Source organism: Salmo trutta, chromosome 6, assembly GCF_901001165.1.
Source record: "Salmo trutta chromosome 6, fSalTru1.1, whole genome shotgun sequence".
NCBI classification, from domain to species: domain Eukaryota; kingdom Metazoa; phylum Chordata; class Actinopteri; order Salmoniformes; family Salmonidae; genus Salmo; species Salmo trutta.
Window position 1 is genome coordinate 38267085 of NC_042962.1, and position 21671 is coordinate 38288755.

The following is a 21671-nucleotide window of genomic DNA, read 5'->3' on the forward strand; positions in this document are numbered from 1 at the left end:
TGTCCATTTGGAAGACCCATTTGCGACCAAGCTTTAACTTCCTGACTGATGTCTTGAGATGTTGCTTCAGTATATCCACATAATTTTCCTGCCTCATGATACCATCTATTTTCTGAAGTGCACCAGTCCCTCTTGCAAAGCACCCCCACAACATGCTGCAACCCCGTGCTTCACGGTTGGGATGGTGTTCTTCGGCTTGCAAGTCTCCCCTTTTTCCTCCAAACATAACGATGGTCATTATGGCCAAACAGTTCTATTTTTGTTTCATCACACCAGAGGACATTTCTCCAAAAAGTTAGATCTTTGTCCCCATGTGCAGTTGCAAACCGTAGTCTGGCTTTCTTATGGCGGTTTTGGAGCAGTGGCTTCTTCCTTGCTTAGCGGCCTTTCAGGTAATGTCGATATAGGACTCGTTTTACTGTGGATATAGATACATTTGTACCTGTTTCCTCCAGCATCTTCAAGGTCTTTTGCTGCTGTTCTGTGATTTGATTTGCACTTTTCGCACCAACGTTCGTTCATCTCAAGGAGACAGAACGAGTCTCCTTCCTCAGCAGTATGACGGCTGCGTGGTTCCATGGTGTTTATACTTGCGTACTATTGTTTGTGCAGATGAACGTGGTACCTTCAGGCGTTTGGAAATTGCTCCCAAGGATGAACCAGACTTGTGGAGGTCTCATTTTTTTTTCTTGGCTGTTATATTTTGCTTTTCCCATGATGTCAAGCAAAGAGGCACTGAGTTTGAAGGTAGGCCTTGAAATACATCCACAGGTACACCTTCAATTGACTCAAATGATGTCAATTAGCCTATCAGAAGCTTCTAACGCCATAACATAATTTTTGGGAATTTTTCAAGCTGTTTGAAGGCACAGTCAACTTAGTGTATGTAAACTTCTGACCCACTGGAATTGTGATACAGTGAATTATAAGTGAAATAATCGTCTGTAAACAATTGTTGGAAAAATGACTTGTCATGCACAAAGTAGATGTCTTAACTGACTTGCCAAAATTATAGTTTGTTAACTTCTTTGGGCTATGTGGGACGTTAGCGTGCCACCTGTGGCGCACCCTATCAACAGCAGGTGCATTTCAAGAGCGGCAAATTTGAAACCAAATAAATGTCCAAATTCAAGTTTTTCAAACATACAACTATCTGGCACCCTTTGAAAGATAAACATCTCCTTAATCTAACCACGTTTTCCGATTTCAAAAAGGTTTTACGGCGAAAGCATAAAGTTAGGTTATGTTAGGAGAGTACATTGACAATAGCTGTGTGTAGTGTATTGTCAATTCAAAGACAGGCGTCACCAAAACCATAAAATCAGCTAAAATTATGCACTAACCTTTTACAATCTCCATCAGATGACACTCCTAGGACATTATGTTAGACAATGCATGCATTTTTAGTTCTATCAAGTTCATATTTATATCTAAAAACAGTGTTTTACTATGGCGTTGATGTTCAGGAAATCGTTTCCCTCCAATACCGGCAGTCAAGTCATCACAACAAAATAATTAATTAATATTAGAAAACATTGGTAAAATATTATATTGTCATTCAAAGAATTATAGATTTACATCTCTTGAACGCAATGGACTTGCCAGATTTAAAATGAACCTTACTGGGAAATCACACTTTGCAATAATCTGAGCACTGCGCCCAGAAAAATACGCATTGCGATACAGACTAACCGCCATGTTGGAGAGATCTAAAATCAAAAATACTATGTAAATAATCCATTACCTTTGATTCTCTTCATCAGATGTCACTTCCAAAGAATCCCAGGTCCATAACGAATGTAGTTTTGTTCAAAAAAGCTCATCATTTATGTCCCAAAACCTCCGTGTTGTTAGCACATGATCTAAGCCAGCCGGACTTCACTTCACGAACGGAAAAAATATATTTCCGTTCGTTCAAACATGTCAAACGTTGTATCACATAAATCATTAGGGCCTTTTTTAACCAGAACATGAATAAAATTCAAGGCGGACCATTGGGTTCTCTTTTAAAACGTTTCGGAATGAGAGTACCCACCATCAACTCGCACGCCAGGTGTCTAATGTTCTTCGGTCAGATCTCACTGTAGAAGACTCAAAACACTTTGTAAAGGCTGGGGACATTTTGTGGAAGCAATAGGAAGTGCCAAAATATTCCTCCTTCCCTTTGTTTTTCAATGGTATAGGCTTAAAGTCAATTCAACACATCAGGTATCCACTTCCTGTCAGAATCTGTCTCAGGGTTTTGCCTGCCAAATGAGTTCTGTTATACTCACAGACACCATTCAAACAGTTTTAGAAACTTTAGGGTGTTTTCTATCCATATAAGTATATGCATATTCTAGTTACTGGGTAGGTGTAGGAGGCAGTTAAAAATGGGCACATATTTTTTCCAAAATTCTCAATGCTGCCCCCTAGCCCGTAGAGGTTAACAAGAAATTTGTGGAGTGGTTGAAAAACGAGTTTTAATGACTCCAACCTAAGTGTATGTAAACTTCCGACTTCAACTGTATGTACACTTGACTAACAGGTTACCTGAGCGGCTTTTTCTTCTGAGGTCTTCCATATTGGTAGTGGTGCCTGGCTGTGGGAATGTTGTCATGATACCAAAATGTTGACTTCGATACCAATTTTAGTATCATGATACTCGATACCAAGGCGTATTAGCCAAAGTCACAGAATGGCACTTGATTCAGACAAACTCAGCTACTTCTTTGTTCAGTCGTTTGATGTCTTGAGTTCAATATCATTACATTTGCATTTAAGAAATATATATATATATATAATAATCTGACAGCCATGTCTGCATTAAAGGAAATGTTCACCCATTTTGAGTGTTATTGTTTTGTACATCTAATGATCTATTGATTCTCTGGGTCATTTCATATTTTCACGTGTTTCTGAGTTATTGGCGTTCAAGCTGGCTGACATCCGGCCTGTATGACTTAGAACTGTTGTAAAGTCGCTCTCTCTACACTGGAATTTTAATAGGAATACGACTTTTAGATATCATACATGTCAGATTTCAATGCTGGCTGATGTCACAACTGCAGGATGTCTGGTCTCCCTTGAGGAATGTGTCATTTAACGGGTCTAGCCCATTTTTCCTATTTGTCTGCATCTTTAGTCTAGGGTGCATGGGAATCCAATGAATGAATGAATGAATGAATGAAGGAACGTAGAATGTCTCCATCATACCTACAGCGTCAATGCGCAAAATGGTACGCAGAATCATCTGGATGTGTGCAACAAAAGTTCAACATTCACCTTGTACCATTTCTGTCAAGCCATCTACGCATAGTTTGACGCGTACGTTCAATAAATACAACGTATGCGCCCCACAGAACGCACTGTCTCTGCTACTCAATGCTGCAAGGAAAATGCTGCGTTCCATTGGAAATGAAGATAGTTCTGGTGCACCAAAATGCTAGGATGCTGTCAGTGTAACGCCCGACCCAGCACTGTCGACCAGTCACGTTCATGTTGTCATGCAGTGTCACACAGTTGCTAAGCTACTCGTCACGCGATCCCTTAAAGTCGGTGTATATGTTGAAACGTGCCTATTTTCCTCAATAGTACGTATTGTCAAGATTCTAAAGCTATACAATATTACAGATGGCAAGTTAATTATCTCACATGTCTGAAAATATTTGTTCTATTTCTTGTTGAAATTCGTGCTAATGTTGGGTTTTTTGAGATAATGCTCAATAGACTCCCATTCACTCAGATTCGCCCAGAATGCACCGTGCGGCCCTTTTGAAGTAGCATGGGCAATATTTCCCATCTCCTCAACGGTGAAAGAGCCGTTCATTTGTCTCCCTGATTTGCATACTGCTTTTTGAGCTCAAATTGTTTTTCTGCAGATATATAATGCATCATTCTCTAAAGAGGTTGAATACTCACTGCAGAAATAATAAGAAGTGGGGAGAGCGTGTCAGTTTGGTCCACACTGAGTTTTACAGTGCGCTCAAAATAAGTACATTTTTGCGGACCATCTAATAATTTGGCACGGTAAAAATGTATTTGAATGCGCATTCCACGATCTGACACAATGTCTCTTTCCCCCTCCGGTCTTGTTCCTCTCTCTTGGTGTAGTTTGTGTCTTGTTTACAAAAGATAGCAGATGCTCTTATCCAGAGCTAATTACAGCCTTGCTCAAGGGCTCATCGTCAAATTTTTCTCCCAGTCGGCTCGCATTCAAAACCGCAACCTTTTGGTTACTGGCCCAATGTTCTTAACCGCTAGGCTACCTGCCGCCCTGTGTTCTAATGCTACTATTAGTCAGGGTCTGGTTGGTTGTAGGCTGACCCTGTCTGGCGTGTCATGTCTGGTGCTTAAGTGCTCCAGAGGAAATGTGCTCAGCGGGGGCCCTCTGTCACACAGACCGGGGCTCTGCAGCAGCCCAATCCTGCTTCAATATGCACTGATGACTGGCCATGCAGAAAAGAACATGGCTGGCACTGGCTGTCTGGGGCGAGCGTGTCATCCTGTCTGACTACTTTATGATCCCTGAGCCTGGCCCAGAATGCAATATCTTTACTTGAAGCCAACATAAGATACTCAAAGCCAACGTAATGCTTTTATTACTTGTTTTCAAGCATGTGTGCCTTCAGGTTTCGAATTGCATTCTGTGCCGTGACCATTTCAGATATGTTAGAAACATTGCATAACTATGAGATGCTCTTCATGTTTTGAGGACCACTCTAACTAAAAAAAGCACACGTAAAATCGCATATTGTTGTAGTGTTGCACGGTATACTGCAATTTTAGTAAGTTTCTATACTAGAACATGAAACTTTCCGTACTTCTGTCATGTTTCACGTCGTCTACTAATTGAGAGATTGTCTGTCTATCAGCGCAGCCGATGGCCCCTTATAGTGTGAGTGCACCGTGCCTGCTACACTTACTCATTGCTAGCTCTAGCCTGTCCTGAGGAACCACTTCACTCACTGGGAGTCTGGGCTGCATCATGTTATCTCCCCACTCATGCTGCACAGAAGTTAACACACTTGAATAATGCAACACAGGATGTAGAATTGTTGCAACTGTTAATTACTGTTAACAGTTCATTACAGGCTAGAACACAATGCAAGAAGATACCAGTAGCTTCCAGCTTTGTAGGCTAATTTTCCTTGCTAGCTTACAGCTGAAGCTAACACCCATTCACTCCCCTAGTACTTTGTTTGTGACATGCAAACCATAATGCAAAATATTCTGATTTTCAGTCATTGCCAAAAACGTTATTCGTTCACTTCGTCTCCCTTGCCTCGTGTGTGTGTGTGTGTGTGTGTGTGTGTGTGTGTGTGTGAATGAGTCATTAGGTCTTAAACAGAGAGCACACGCTGTTATAAAAAAGATTGCTTCTTCTATGCATGTTAAGTACAATAAAATAAGTCCCAAATGGAAGGCAAATAGATGTAGCCCCATGAAATCAGCCAATACAAGCTCAATAATTCAATGTATGCCCGTACTCCGCTTGATGGAATCAAGTCTGTATTGCAAATTGGCCTTGGCTACATCTTGATTTACCAAGTTTATCAACAGAGATTTACCATTCAAATAAATTATTACCCCTATGTAGTTTGGATAAAAGCAAATTGATTCATTAATGCATACATGGCAGTCCCTGAAAAATTGACAAAACAATTAAAATGTAATGATATTGAACTCAAAAGATCTGTCTGGATCAAGTGCCATTCTGTAACTTTGGCTAATACGCCTTTTTATCCAATGGTATCGAGTATCGTGATACTAAACCTGGTATGGGTATCGGAGTCAAAATTATGGTATCGTGACAACAATAGTGAGGTACAAAGGGGGACTTGTTTGTCTGGTCTGTTGCATCAGTAAGCCTCTGACTCATTGAAGATGGTCTATAGTTAGCCTGGTCCCAGATCAGTTTGCGCGGTCTTGCCTACTCCTCTGATATGACAACGACCGTAGGAGTTAGCGCGACCGCACAAACACATCTGGGACCAGGTTGAGTAAAGCCTGTTTGGTTTAGCATGTGTGTTTGACTTCCTCGTCCTTAGGAGTGATGTACTACTTTTGGTCAGACTGTGTGTTTTCCGGCTGACGCTCTGCTCTCTTCCAGGGCTGGTTTCCCTCACTCAGTGCTACACACCTAAACCTAGAGAGAAATATCTTAGTCACTGGTGCTCCACTTAGGGGTCTTAATGAAATCTAAAATGGCTTTTCCGTTAGCAAGCCCCGATAAATTGACCTGGAATCTAAACCGAATACTGCTGTTTGTTATAGGGTTGGGTGATTTCCTGTAGGGCTGTCCCCGACTAAAAACAATCTTGGTCCACCGAGAGTCGTCTGTCTGTCCAGAGCTCATTGAGGGCTTTAACAGGGTGTGTCTATATGGAAAAATACACATTTGAAATTTTAAACCGTGTATTTTTCCATAGACACACCCGATGTTTGAATAAAATCAACTATATATGCAGCCTACTGAGCTTTTCTGATGCTTTAGGAACTGCCATTTAAAAATGAAGACACAAATTACTACAGGGTGCCAGAGATCAATATATTCTAACCAGAAGAAAAATTATGTTCCTGAGCCCCCCTCTACATAAAGCCAACAAATAAAAACATTGTAGGTAGAAAATATCCTGATTTAAACATAAATATTCTATAAATCACATTGGCTACGCATGGACTGTCTGCAAGGCACTTGAAACTTTATCAACTATTAACTTGGTCCTGCCTGAAGCTTTCTCTAGCAAACTTGCAACCATTGTATAAATTATTCTGGGCCCTCAATGAGCTCTGGACAGACAGACCCAGCTGTAGCCTATTTGCACAAGGGATAAGTAATCAGGTAAGCCCGTTTTATGATGTTGCCACCGGACTGGGGCATGCCATTCCCCCCACCCCACGTTCATGCTGAGTGGGTGTCGAAAGGGAGAGCACTGGAAAGATTTTTCAAATAGGCCACTTTGAGAAACTATTGTCATTCTCAATGGATGTAAATTTGAGTAGCTCCACAGTGAGTTAAGACAATCAAATGGGGACATTTTATAAGCCTACATTTGTGCACAGGCCAGGTAGCCTAGGCCTACTTCTATGTGTAATCAGGTGCATGTCCTTACTCAAGATTAATAGCAGCGCTCCAAACAAAAGACAATGAATAAATTGACAACAATGTAATGAAATAAACCAAAACATTTTTTCTCACAAGTGAAGCCTAGGTTGTGCACTCTGCAAACGTGTCCACTCCTACAGACTGTAGTAATGATGAATATATTGAATGCATTAACAGGAATTACCGTAACCAAACATTTTTAGATTAGGAATTATGGGAATTAGAGGTAAATGTAATACTGGTGTGGCATCCCTGCGGCCTCCAATGGATTAGTCCTCTTCAGACAGGTGCCATAATTAAAAAATTATGTATTTGCCACAGCTTGACCTCCCAAAAATTCTTGGTCAACCAACAGCCTATCGACCATTCAACTTAATAAGGTCAGCCCTTATGTCAAATCACAATTTGATTTGTCACATGCGCAGAATTCAACAGGTGTGGACTTTACAGTGAAATGTTTACTTACAAGCCCTTAACCAACAATGCAGTTTAAGAAAATACCAACACAAAAAAGTATGAGATAAGAAAAACAAATAATTTAAAGAGCAGCAGTAAATAACAATAGCGGGCTAAATGCAGGGGGTACCTGTTCATAGTCGACGTGCGGGGGCACCGGTGTTGAGGAAGAGGTAATTATGTACATGCAGGTAGGGTTATTAAAGTGGCTATGCATAGATATGTATCAGCAGTGTGGGGGGGGGGGGGGGGGGGGGTGCAAGTAGTCTGGGTAGCCATTTGGATTAGCTGTTCAGGAGTCTTATGTTTAGAAGCCTCTTAGACTAAGACATGGTGCTCCGGTACTGCTTGCCCTGCAGTAGTAGAGAGAACAGTCTAAGTATAGGGTGGCTGGAGTCTGACAACTTTTAGGGCCTTCCTCTGACACCGCCTGGTATAGAGGTCCTGGATGGCAAGAAGCTTGGCACCGGTGATTTACTGGGCTGTTCGCACTACCCTCTGTAGTACCTTGGGGTCAAAGGCCGAGCAGTTGCCATACCAGGCAGTGATGCAACCTGTCAGGATGCTCTCGATGGTGCAGCTGTATAACTTTTTGAGGATATGAGTACCCATGCCAAATCTTTTCAGTCTTCTGAGGGGCAATAGGTTTTGTCGTGCCCTCTTCACGACTGTCTTGGTGTGCTTGTACCATGTTAGTTTGTTGGTGATGTGGATGCCAAGGAAGCTCTCAACCTGCTCCACTACAGCCCGTCGATGACAATGGGGACGTGCTCGGTCCTCCTTTTCCTATAGTCCACAATCATCTCCTTTGTCTTGATCACGGTGAGGGGGAGCTTGTTGTCCTTGCATGACACGGTCAGGTCTCTTACCTCCCTGTAGGCATTCATCGTTGTCGATGATCAGGCCTACCACTGTTGTGTCATCATCAAACTTAATGATGGTGTTGGAGTTGTGCCTGGCTGTGCAGTCATGAGTGAACAGGGAGTACAGGAGGGTACTGAGCACGCACCACTGAGAGGCCCCCGTGTTGGAGGGGCAGTGTGGCGGATGTGTTACTTACCCTTACCACCTCGGAGTGGCCCATCAGGAAGTCTAGGATCCAATTGCAGAGGGAGGTGTTTAGTCCCAGGGTCCTTAGCTTAGTGATGAGCTTTGAGGGCGCTATGGTGTTGAATGCTGAGCTGTAGTCGATGAATAGCATTCTCACATAGGTGTTCCTTTTGTCCAAGTGTGAAAGGACAGTGTGGAGTGCAATAGAGATTGCATCATCTGTGGATCTGTTGGTGCCGTATGCAAATTGGAGTGTGTCTAGGGTTTCTGGGATGATGTTGTGAGCCATGACCAGCCTTTCAAAGCATTTCATGGCTACAGACGTGAGTGCTACGGGATGCTAGTCATTTAGGCAGGTTACCTTAGTGTTCTTGGGCACAGGGACTATGGTGGTCTGCTTGAAACATGTTGGTATTACAGACTCGGACAGGGAGAGGTTGAAAATGTCAGTGAAGACACTTGCCAGTTGGTCAGCGCATGCTCAGAGTACACGTCCTGGTAATCCGTCTGGCCCAATTTGTAAGTCGCTCTGGATAAGAGCGTCTGCTAAATGACTTAAATGTAAATGTACGCAAAGTCAGGGTATATGCAACAGTTTGGGCCGCCTGGCTCATTGCGAACTAATTTGCCAGAATTGTACGTAATTATGACAGCATTTGAAGGTTGTGCAATGTAACAGGAATGTTTAGACTTATGGATGCCACCCGTTAGATAAAATACGGAACGGTTCTGTATTTCACTGAAAGAATAAACGTTTTATTTTCGAAACAATAGTTTCCGGATTTTACCATTTTAATGACCTATGGCTCGTATTTCTGTGTGTTATTATGTTAATAAGTCTATGATTTGATATTTGACAGAGCAGTCTGACTGAGCGGTGGTAGGCAGCAGCAGCCTCGTAAGCATTCATTCAAACAGCACTTTCGTGCATTTGCCAGCAGCTGTTTATGACTTCAAGCCTATCAACTCCCGAGATTAGGCTGGTGTAACCGATGTGAAATGGCTAGCTAGTTAGCGGGGTGCGCGCTAATAGCGTTTCAAACGTCACTCGCTTTGAGACTTGGAGTAGTTCCGCTTGCTCTGCAAGTGGCTTTTGTGGAGTGATGGGTAACGATGCTTCGAGGCTGGCTGTTTTCGATGTGTTCCTGGTTCGAGCCCAGGTAGGGGCGAGGAGCGGGACAGAAGTTATATGGTTACACTGGCAATACTAAAGTGCCTATAAGAACATCCAATAGTCAAAGCTATATGAAATACAAATGGTATAGAGAGAAATAGTCCTATAATAACCTCAACCTAAAACTTCTTACCTGGGAATATTGAAGATTCATGTTAAAAGGAACCACCAGCTATCATATGTTCTGAACAAGGAACTTAAACGTTAGCTTTTTTACATGGCACATATTGCACTTTTACTTTCTTCTCCAACACTTTGTTTTTGCATTATTTCAACCAAATTGAACATGTTTCATTATTTATTTGAGGCTAAATTGATTTGATGTATTATATTAAGTTAAAATAAAAGTTTTCATTCAGTATTGTTGTAATTGTCATTATTTCAAATAAATAAATGTATTTTTTTAATCGGCCGATTAATCTATCGGCTTTTGATCCTCCAATAATCGGTATCGGCATTGAAAAATCATAATCGGTCGACCTCTAGTCTGTGGATCTGTTGGGGCGGTAAGCAAATTGAAGTGGGTCTAGGGTGTCGGGTAAGGTGGAGATGATATGATCCTTGACTACTCTCGCAAAGCACTGAAGTGAGTGCTACGGGGCGATAGTCATTTAGTTGAATTACCTTTGCTTTCTTGGGTACAGGAACAATGGTGTACATCTTGAAGCATGTGGGGACAACTGACTGGGATAGGGAGAGTTAGAATATGTCCATACTCCATGTAACCTTTAGCTCGATTTTTATTTAACTTGATTACAATACATACCGATCGTGTGGGGAAGTCGATGGCCAAAACAAAGCAACCTCGTCCATCCATTTCAGTTGGTGGCTTTCACAACGTTTGATGCTTTTCCTTTGGCTGATCCCCAGGTTTCTAACGAGTCTTGCAGCCCCTGGCCTGGGCTATTATCTCCCCAGTGTGGTCGTCTGCAAGCTCCGGCTGCGCAGCTTCTAATCGGCATCGATGTAGTGCAGTGTCAATTACATGTAGGGCTCCAGTTGTCACGAAATAGTACACCGGTTTCAGCTCCGATGTTATTTTGGCATGACGTTTCTTGTACATGGCACTTTGTATTTCTTGTCCAGAGTGTGAACCATCTACTTGAACCCACTGTTCAATTGTTTAAATTGGGGCCATGTCTTTTGCAATGTTGTACGTTATGGCATCTGTTATTTCATTCATTCATTCCTTCAGTCAGAATGTGATCAAATTATCAATTGTTATTAGTCACATATATTTAGCAGATGTTATTGCGGGTGTAGCTAAATGCATGTGTTGCATAGGGAGGTGTGTGTGTGTGTGTGTGTGTGTGTGTGCGTGCAAACAATTCCATAATGGATTGTTGCCTGGGCTTTGCTCTTGTCATGATGCTTGTTGGCCTCTGCCTCATTTTTCTTCGTCATGCTGTATTACATGCCTGTGTTTCAAATGGTAGTATAAGTTGCTTGTGTTTCCTGGAGTGGTTGCTATAGTTTTGCCACAATACAAGCACACTGCCTCACGCTGCTCAATGTCACTAGGTTTAAAACCAAATTAAGTCCCAACAACCAACACAGCATCCTTCTTTGGCAGTATTTGTTCTTGGATTTCTGGGACTGCATCTTCTTCATCGCTGTTCATTTCCCCCCGCTAATGAGCAAAGCTACTCGCAAAATCACTTGAACTGCCAACAGGTGTGGGAAGCATGGAATAGAACAAATCTGTTGGCTGCTTTAGTCTTCGTTCAAATGAAACGACATAGATGAGCGTTGAGCTCCGGGAGCGCAGATTTTTTCCCCTGTGCCGTTTCGCTTTCAAATATGTCGCGCTGCTCCATAGGCTATTGTTTAATGCATGAAGGAATATTGTGTAATCATCGAAAAACACCGACATATGCTAAATTGGTTCAGTATGACTAATAAATGTCAGTAATTTTCGGTTTATCGTCCCAGTGAGTTATGTTATAAACCATGGGTTTGTAGACTGCTTCTATCCATCTAAAGAACTGGATACTAATTGCTTTGCCTCATCCTCCTCTCGTAATAGGCTGTTTGTTCCAGTTCTCATAAAGCTGTGATTGAGAATAGCCTAGGCCTATAGCCTCCGACTTTCAAAAAGAACAAGACTGAAAGTGGCAACTTTAGGACAACGGTACCTTCTTCATGAGCTATTAGGGAAATAGTTTGTCGTAAAGCTTCTATGATAGGCTATATTGGACATTCGGTTTTTAACCTTGCATGCCTGTGTTTCATGCAAAGAACGATGAAAGCGTAGTAGCCCAAAGTCATATTGAATGGAGAGAAGGGAATAAAGGATTTTTCTCTTTTTTTTTTTTTTTAAATTTATTATTTATTTATTATTTTTTAATTTTTTATTATTTTTTACCGCTAGTGGAGTATCCATTTTTATAAAGAAATTCAAATAAAATGAATCGTTTTCGGCTATAAAGCCCATGCATATGACAGAGTGAGGAAAAAGGGGAACACTATTTTCTGACTGGACATTTTGCACCGCCTTGGTGAAATTCACTGCTCTGTCTAGCCTATATTCCTCTCTTGTGTTCTGCTCTATTGAAACAGATTGTACCAAATAGGAATAGGCAGATTACTCGCTCGGGCGCTAGCCGACTCCGTTCTTAGGACTTCTGCGTGGCACCAGTCAAGTTCAAATAGGGTAAGCCGTTGTCTGTCACCATCGACGATGGCTGTCAATCATCATCGCTAGACGATACTATCGTAATATTGCCCAATCCTGATTGTTTGCTCCTACGTCAAGAGGCATTTGGACCAGCTAGAGAGTAGTTAGTCATAGAAATAATTTGCTCCATTGTTTACATTTTGTTTGGTTGTGCAGATAGTGGGGCTGATCTGATGGCTCTAAAACAGGGGTGATGTTAGGGATCATCTTATGTTATGGTTTTAGATAAAAGCCCATATTTCCAAGCTTTCCTCACCCCCCCCCCCCCCCCCCCCCTCCCCCTCTCTCTTTCTAGTCCTCAAAGCTGCTGTCACTCAAGCGTCGTTACAGTCGTTGCTTCATAAGATCCTCACAGCTGGCCCGTCAGCCTTCAACATCACTACTCTGCTCTCCCAAGCAGCCCAGCTCTCCAACCAAGGTAGGCCTTCAGCCGCCCTGTTGTTTTATCTGGCTTCCTTGTTTGTTTTTAGATCCACAATGGCAACCTTCCTATTCCAACTTGCCACTGTTGATTTTTAAAGTATCTAAACCAGATAGATGTCTAATCGTTCTCCACCCTCTGTTACCCCCAACAGCCCAGCAGTCGAACCAGTCCCCCATGTCGTTGACGTCAGACGCCTCCTCTCCCCGCTCCTACGTGTCTCCCAGGATCAGCACGCCGCAGAACAACGCTGGTCACCACAAAGCCCTGCTCAGCACGCCCCCTGTAGCCTCACAGACCAAGGTACTGTCTACTACTACCACTCTGGTAGGCCATGTCTATTTGGCTGCTTTTAGACATGCAGCCCAATTCTAATATTTGTTTCACTAATTGTTATTTTGACTAATCGTATCAGCTCTGAAAAAGATCTGATGTGATTGGTCAAAAGACCAAGTAGTGGAAAAAAATATCTGAATTGTGTTGCCTCTCTAAATGCAGCCTTGCCAGTCTAATGTAGAGTCATATACTAACTACTGCCTGCCTAGCAGCCTACTTCCTGCCTAGGACCTCTGTGTCTAAAGTAGGCAAAGCCATGTCTACCTCACTCTGCCTGCAGAGCAACTCTGTTCAATCCATGTGTCGCATTACAAGTATTGGCTGCCTTGTTCTGTATGTAATGTAAATTAACCTCTCTAGGGTAGGTGGGACGAAATCGTCCCACCTACGTAACAGCCAGTGGAATCCTGTGGCGCGTTATTCAAATACCTTAGAAATGCTATTACTTCAATTTCTCAAACATATGACTATTTTACACCATTTTAAAGACAAGACTCTCGTTAATCTAACCACACTGTCCGATTTCAAAAAGGCTTTACAACGAAAGCAAAACATTAGATTATGTCAGCAGAGTACCCAGCCAGAAATAATCAGACACCCATTTTTCAAGCTAGCATATAATGTCACATAAACCCAAACCACAGCTAAATGCAGCACTAACCTTTGATCTTCATCAGATGACAATCCTAGGACATTATGTTATACAATACATGCATGTTTTGTTCAATCAAGTTCATATTTATATCAAAAACCAGCTTTTTACATTAGCATGTGACGTTCAGAACTAGCATACCCCCTGCAAACTTCCGGTGAATTTACTAAATTACTCACGATAAACGTTCACAAAAAACATAATTATTTTAAGAATTATAGATACAAAACTCCTCTATGCACTCGCTATGTCCGATTTTAAAATAGCTTTTCGGTGAAAGCACATTTTGCAATATTCTAAGTAGATAGCCCGGCATCACAGGGCTAGCTATTTAGACACCCAAGTTTTTATGCCATTTTTCTCGTAAAAAAGCGATAATATTCCGACCGGGAATCTGTGTTTGAGTTCAAAGAGAGAAAATAAAAACATGGGGTCGCCTCGTGCACGCGCCTCAGTCTCATTGTCCTCTGATAGACCACTTACCAAAGGCGCTAATGTTTTTCAGCCAGGGGCTGGAATTACATCTTTCAGCTTTTTCCCGGGTTCTGAGAGCTTATGGGAGCCGTAGGAAGTGTCACGTTACAGCAAAGATCCTCAGTTTTCAATAAAGAGAGCCAAGAAGCCCAAGGAATGGTCAGAGAGGGCACTTCCTGTACAGAATCTTCTCAGGTTTTTGCCTGCCATATGAGTTCTGTTATACTCACAGACACCATTCAAACAGTTTTAGAAACTTTAGGGTGTTTTCTATCCAAAGCCAATATTTATATGCATATTCTAGTTTCTGGGCAGTAGTAATAACCAGATTAAATCGGGTAGGTTTTTTTATCCGGCCGTGTAAATACTGCTCCCTAGCCCTAACAGGTTTTAAACAATTTAAAGGCAATGCTACCAAATTCCAATTGAGTGTGTGAGACTTCTGACCCACTGGGAATGTGATGAAAGAAATTAAAGCTGAAATAAGTCATTCTATTATTCTGGCATTTCACATTCTTAAAATAAAGTGGTGTTCTTAACTGTCCTAAAACAGATTTTTTTACTAGGATTTAATGTCAGGGATTGTAAAAAAAAAAAAAAAATGTGTTTAAATGTATTTGGCGAAGGTGTATGTAAACTTCCGACTTCAACTATTTACCAAATAAAATAAAAATAACACAATGAGGCTATATACAGGGGATACCGGTACCTAGTCAATGTGCGGGGGTACAGGTTAGTCGAGGTCATTTGTACATGTAAGGGAAAACCCCCCTGATTTGGACAAAATAACATGGGAACATATTGGTTATAAATACCACCGAAAGCGGTCCATCTCCGTGCCAATCATATGGCAATTTTCCGATGGGGATTGCCAATTGTAACACCCCAAATTTCCTTTAGATGGCGAGCGCGCTCCACCGTGGATTTTCATACAGCAAATGATACCCAAGTCTACACCCAAGGGTCAGATTTTGATAAAATGTTTTTTTTTTTTTTTTTTTTAACTTATCACCCCTTAAAAAAGTGGTTTCTGGACCGTTTTTCGAAAAAAATTCGATTTTTATGTCAATTACACATGTATAAGAGCTGTATGAACATACTTATGACGTTTTTTTATTGACGTCGTTTTTTGGGTTGCTTTTGCTTGTGCACAAGGCATATGTTTTGTGCATTTTGAATATGATTTCATAGGAAAAAAGTGACATTTTTTTTTCTTCATTTTTTTGCAAAATGACATGTCCAATGCTTTTTTTTGTCAATTATGAAATAATTGAATGTGCCAAATCACAGCAAATATCCAATAGATGGCTAGAGCTCTCGCAGTGAATTTCCATATTAAAAATGTAACACAATTCAAGACCCAAGAGTCAAAATTTGAAAAAATGACATTTTTTTTGAAAACTTTTCACCCCCTTAAAAAGTGGTTTCTGGACCGTTTTTTGAATTTTTGTTCGATTTTTATGTCAATTACACATGTCTAAGAGCTGTGGACATACTTTTGACATATTTTATTGACAATTTTTGGGGTTGTTTTTTTGCTTGTGCATAAGGCATATGTTTTGTGCATTTGGAATATGATTTCATAGGAAGTCAAAAGTGACATATTTTTTTCTTTTTTTTGCCAAATGCCATTAGAAATGTGCAAATGAAATGCCCAATTCTTTTTATGTCAATTATACATGTATGAAGTATTGAATGTGCCAAATCAGGATGTTTGTCCGTTTGCCATGTACGATCATAGGAAGTCGGTTTCCAAACCCAAAAGTCAGTGAACCATGGTCCAAATGGCATTTATACTGCCCAAATGATATATAGCCCTATGTTAAGCCATGAATCAACACATATGGTCTACTTGTCATGTATGATGAGGGAGAAGTGGGACTCTTGCTTTTAACATTTTTAACGAATTTGACATGCTCAGAATGCATAATTGACTGGCCCGATGATCTCGGGATGGCCGTGCAGTGACTGTGGTTCCTCTCCATCGCTCGTTGTGTTGATTTCATCATGTCAACTTTGGTGATATTTATTGCTGTTGAATCATATTGCAAATGCGCGTTACGTTTGCAATATTGCGCGTTACGTTTGCAATGAGATTCATCATGTCAACTTTGGTGATATTTTTTGCTGTTGAATCATATTGCAAATGCACGTTACGTTTGCAAAATGATTCAATGGGCATTTAGCATCACGAATTTAGGCATGCTCAAAAATACTGCAGAAATGCATAATTGACTGTCCTGATGAACTGGGGATGGCCGTGCAGTGACTGTGGTTCCTCTCCATCGCTCGTCACCCAGCAGTCAGCGTCCATCAGTCAATTAGATGTCATTCTTACACCAAACTGATTCCATCTGACACCAAATCCACTTTTTCCAACTCGTATAGAAGCTAACTATCACATATGTCAGAGCAGGCCCATAATTCACAGCGCCTTCAGTTTTAACCATAAAACACATAGTTACGGTCTAGCTGCGGGTCCAGCTCTGACATTATGTGTAGGCCTATGCGAGGTGACCCCGAATCCCAAGTTTCGGCTTGATAGGTCATTCGGTGCCCGAGCAATGGCCTTAATTGGTGCTGAAAATCCACTTTTTCAGGGCGTTACTACGGGGTCCCTGAATGAGATATCAGACAGAGACATTGGGGTTCGTCTCTATGGGCCGAGGCGGTTTCAATGCACCTAGTCTTGCGACTCTGGGACATTTCTACATGTCGCCATGTCCGTGATATTAAAAATGAATTGAACATATTGCAAATGCACGAGGCTGTTTCTCGGTCTGAGAACCTTCTAGAGCCACATAATTCACCGTGCACTATCGACTTGAGCTCTAGAACAGGTTTCTAAAATTTCGGAGCTCTAGGTCTGACGGTTCTTGAATCGTTTGAACGAAAGTAACTATTGAAGGCTGTATAAGCCTCTAAGCCCCACACTATGTGCCTATGGCCAAGCTGTGTGTGTGTGTGTGTTTTAGTTTTTTTTGCAAAAAGAATAGATACACGCTGTCTTTGGGGTAGGCATATACAGAATCCTGAATATGAAGTCTCTACCTTAAGAATTGACTGAATGACACAGGGTTGAGTTGCGTGATTTTCACTATCTGCCGGTTATATGACAATAGCTCTAGGGTGTTTTTAACAACTTCCGGTTGTCACAGGAAGCTCTTACTCAACACACGTTGTCTTTGGGGTAGGCATAAACAGAATCCTGAATATGAAGCCTCTACCTTTAGAATTGACTGAATGACACATGGTTGAGTTGCATGATTTTCACAATGTGCACTTTATATGACAATAGCTCTAGGGTGATTTTAACAACTTCCGGTTGCTCCAGGAACCTTAGAATCGACACAGGTAGACCTCACAATCCCTGATGGATTGTTATAGAAGACAGGTTCATAAGGCATTCATAACCCACATAGGCTTCAGGTTGAATTTAGGAGAATAGTCAATGTATTCCTATGGGGAGAGAAGTCATTGCACACTTTTTGATCTAAACACCTTTTCACTGTGAAGGGTTAATGCCACAGGGTCAAGGTTAGGCTTGCACAGATCGGGAGGACCTCAGGAACGCTCCTGAGGTTGAATTGTGCTTCTAACCCTAACGGTTCTCTCACTGTCACCCAAAAGCACGTGACATATTGGTGCAGGCATCATTTTGGGCCTAGTTTTCTCACGGTTGCTGCGCTCAGACCGAGCGAGCTATGGTCAAGCGGCGTCTCATTGAACTCTGCACAGCCTAGAGATAATGGTAATGCCATTGCAGGCTCTTTGTGTCTTTAAGCACCGCACTGTGTCACTCCGTCCTTGCTGTGTGTGTGTGTGAGAGAGCTTTTCTTTGACATCTGATGGGATAAATGACTGATTTACAGTTCATGAGGGTTGCCTAGTCACACATATGAAGTTGTGGAAAGATCTGACCTTTTTAACCCTTCAAAACAGCCCCTATAACACCATTTTAAGGCACTACTGGTTGACACAGGAAGCTGAACGTTAGGCTCTTATAGAATATTGAGTTTTAGGTCTTTCTGTTAAGAACTGACTTATTTACAGAGGGTTGAACAAGTGTGTGTTGTTTCAGAAAATCACAGAAAATCACAAATCTCAGAGCTCCGAAACCCGCCTTAACGGACTCATCTGAACACGCTGCAACTGGATCTGTAACTTTTTTGGGGAAAAAAACTATTGTTGAATATCACCAATGTGCCATTGTACAATTTCTCTGAAATGAACATAGGTAAATGCATGGTTCTTTTTCTCCTGACACCGTAGGCTCATGTAGTTTGATGTGAAGCGGTCAAATCAGCACTCTATTTTCCTGTTCGACTTTCAATCCCAGAAAAATGGCCTTAACTCAAAGCGTCGAGGCCTCGACTCCATCCTGTTCGGGGCCAACTGCCCATTATGCCAAACCCACACTGACCGAGTTTCGTCTTCGAATTCTTTTCCGTTTAGGAGAAAAAGCCGCGTCGTGATCGTGATATACGTTTGCAATATGATTCCGTTCGCCCTCCCGTGGAATAATCCGGAACTGCAAAGAAATGACCAAAATGTGAACATTTTATTAAACGGAAACGGAAGGTCCGACAGACTCCGTTCGATGACTTCCTGGAAGATCCGGCCCCTGTGAGCGGCCCGACGCCGTCCGCGGATTTATCGGACGTAGTCGGACGTCTAGTAAGGGAGCGTACATTTGCAATATGGACTTTCTCACTAACCATACGGCTTGTGCACATGAGTTCCCTTCATGTATGTAAGTAGGCGTAAAGTGACTGCATAGACAATAAACAGCGAGTCGCAGCAGTATAAAAACAAGTGTCAATGCAAATAGTCCAGTTGTCCATTTGATTTATTGTTCAGCACTCTTATGGCTTGGGGGTAGAAGCTGTTAAGGAGCCTTTTGGCCCATGATTTGGCGCTCTACTACCACTGGCCGTGCGGTAGCAGAGAGATCAGTCTATGACTTGGGTGACTGTAGTCTTTGACAATTATTGGGCTTTCCTTTGACACCGCCTAGTATATAGGTCCTGAATGGCAGGAATCTTGGCCCCAGTGATGTACAGGTCTGTACACACTACTCTGTAGCGCCTTACGGTCGGGTGCCGAGCAGGTGCCATACCAGGCGGTGATGAAACCGGTCAGGATGCTCTTGGGTGTAGCTGTCAAACTTTTTGAGGATCTGGGGACCCATGACAAATCTTGTCAGTCTCCTGAGGGGGAAAAGGCATTGGTATGCCCTCTTCATAACTTTCTTGGTGTGTTTGGACCATGATAGCTTGTTGGTGACAAGGAACTTGAAACTCTCAACCCGCTCCACAACAGCCCCGTCGATGTGAATTGGGGCATGTTTGGCACTCCTTTTCCTGTAGTCCTGTAGTTGTCTTGCTCACGTTGTTTTGAGAGGAAGTTCTCCTGGTACCACACTGCCAGGTCTCTGACCTCCATATAGGCTCTCTCATTGTCTGTAATCAGGCCGTCAGCCAACTTAGATGTTTGAGTTTTGCTTGGGAGTGCAGGGGGGGGACTAAGCACGAACCTCTGAGGTGCTCCCGTGTTGAGGATCAGCGTGGCAGATGTGGTGTTGCCTACCCTTACCACCTAGTGGTGGCCTGTCAGGAAGTCCAGGATCCAGTTGCAGAGGGAGGTGTTTAATCCCAGGGTCCTAAGCTTAGTGATGAGCTTCGTGGGCACTATGGTGTTTAACACTGAGCTGTAGTCAATGAACAGCATTCTCACATAGGTGTTCCTTTTGTCCAGGTGGGAAAGGGCAGTGTGGAGTTCAATAGAGATTGCGTTGCCTGTGGATCTGATGGGGCGGTACGTGAATTGGAGTGGGTCTAGGGTTTCCGGGATGATGATGTTGTGACCAGCCATTCAAAGCACTTCATGGATACCGACATGAGTGCTATGGGGTGGTAGTCATTTAGGCAGGTAACCTTTGCTTTCTTGGGAACAGGGACTATGGTGGTCTGCTTGAAACATGTAGGTATTACTGACTTGGTCGGGGAGAGGTTGAAAATGTCAATAAAGACACTTGCCAGTTGGTCCGCGCATGCTTTGAGTACACGTCCTGGTAATCCATCTGGCCCCGTGGCCTTGTGAATGTTGACCTGTTTAACGGTCTTGGTCATTTTCGGCAAATTGAAAATAATTGTCAGGTCCTTAAGAGGCTAGTGGTCTTGCTCACATCTGCTACGGAGAGCGTAATAATACTGCCGTCTGGGAACAGCTGGGGCTCACATTCATGTTTCAGTGTTGCTTGCCTCGAAGCAAGGGGCATTTAGCCCATCTGGTCGACTCGCGTCACTGGGCAGCTTGTGGCTGGGTTTCCCTTTTGTAGTCCATAATAGTTTGCGAGCCCTGCCACATTCAACGAGTGTCAGAGCTGGTGTAGTAGGATTCCTTCTTAGTCCCGTATTTTAAAGCTTTGCCTGTTTGATGGTTTGTCGGAGGTCATAGTGGGATTTCTTATAAGCGTCCGGATTAGTGTCCCGCTCCTTAAAAGCGACAGCTCAAGGCTTTGGCTCGGTGTGAATGTTGCCTATAATCCAGTGGCTTCTGGTTGGGATATGTACGTACGGTCACTGTGGGGAACGACGTCCTCGATGCACTTATTGATGAAGCTGGTGACACATGTCCAACCTAGGAGTGAGAGCGGCTTTTTCTTCTGAGGTCTTCCATATTGGTAGTGGTGCCTGGCTGTGGTAATGTTGTCATGATACCAAAATTTTGACTTCGATACCAATTTTAGTATCATGATACTCGATACCAAGACATATTAGCCAAAGTCACAGAATGGCACTTGATTCAGACAAACTCAGCTACTTCTTTGTTCAGTCGTTTGGTGTCTTGAGTTCAATATCATTACATTTGCATTTAACCTGTTGGGGCTAGGGGGCAGTATTTGCACGGCCGGATAAAAAACGTACCCGATTTAATCTGGTTACTACTCCTGCCCAGTAGAATATGCATATAATTGTTTGATTTGGATAGAAAACACCCTAAAGTTTCTAAAACTGTTTGAATGGTGTCTGTGAGTATAACAGAACTCATTTGGCAGGCCAAAACCTGAGAAGATTCCAAACAGGAAGCGCTCTCTCTGACCATTTCATGGCCTTATTGATCATCTCTAACAAAAACAGGGGATCTCTGGCATGACGTGACATTTTCTAACGCTCCCATAGGCTCTCAGAAGGCGCCAGAAAGCTGAATCGTGGCTTTGCAGCCCATGGCTGAAAAACAGTAGCGCATTTTGATAGTGGTCGATCTGAGGACAATGGGACGGGGCGCGTGTGCCCGAGTCGACTCCATGTTTACTTTCTCTCTCTTTAAACGAAAACCACC

General features: G+C 42.5%; 1 protein-coding gene across 1 annotated transcript in view; it reads left to right on the plus strand.

Moving 5' to 3' along the window:
* waca (WW domain containing adaptor with coiled-coil a) overlaps positions 1-21671 on the plus strand; it is a 66450-nt gene that overhangs the window by 33816 nt on the left and 10963 nt on the right. The window contains exons 8-9 of the mRNA XM_029756240.1: positions 12740-12862; positions 13020-13168. Of these exons, the coding sequence (XP_029612100.1) occupies positions 12740-12862; positions 13020-13168 (272 nt within the window). The remainder of the gene's footprint in view (positions 1-12739; positions 12863-13019; positions 13169-21671) is intronic.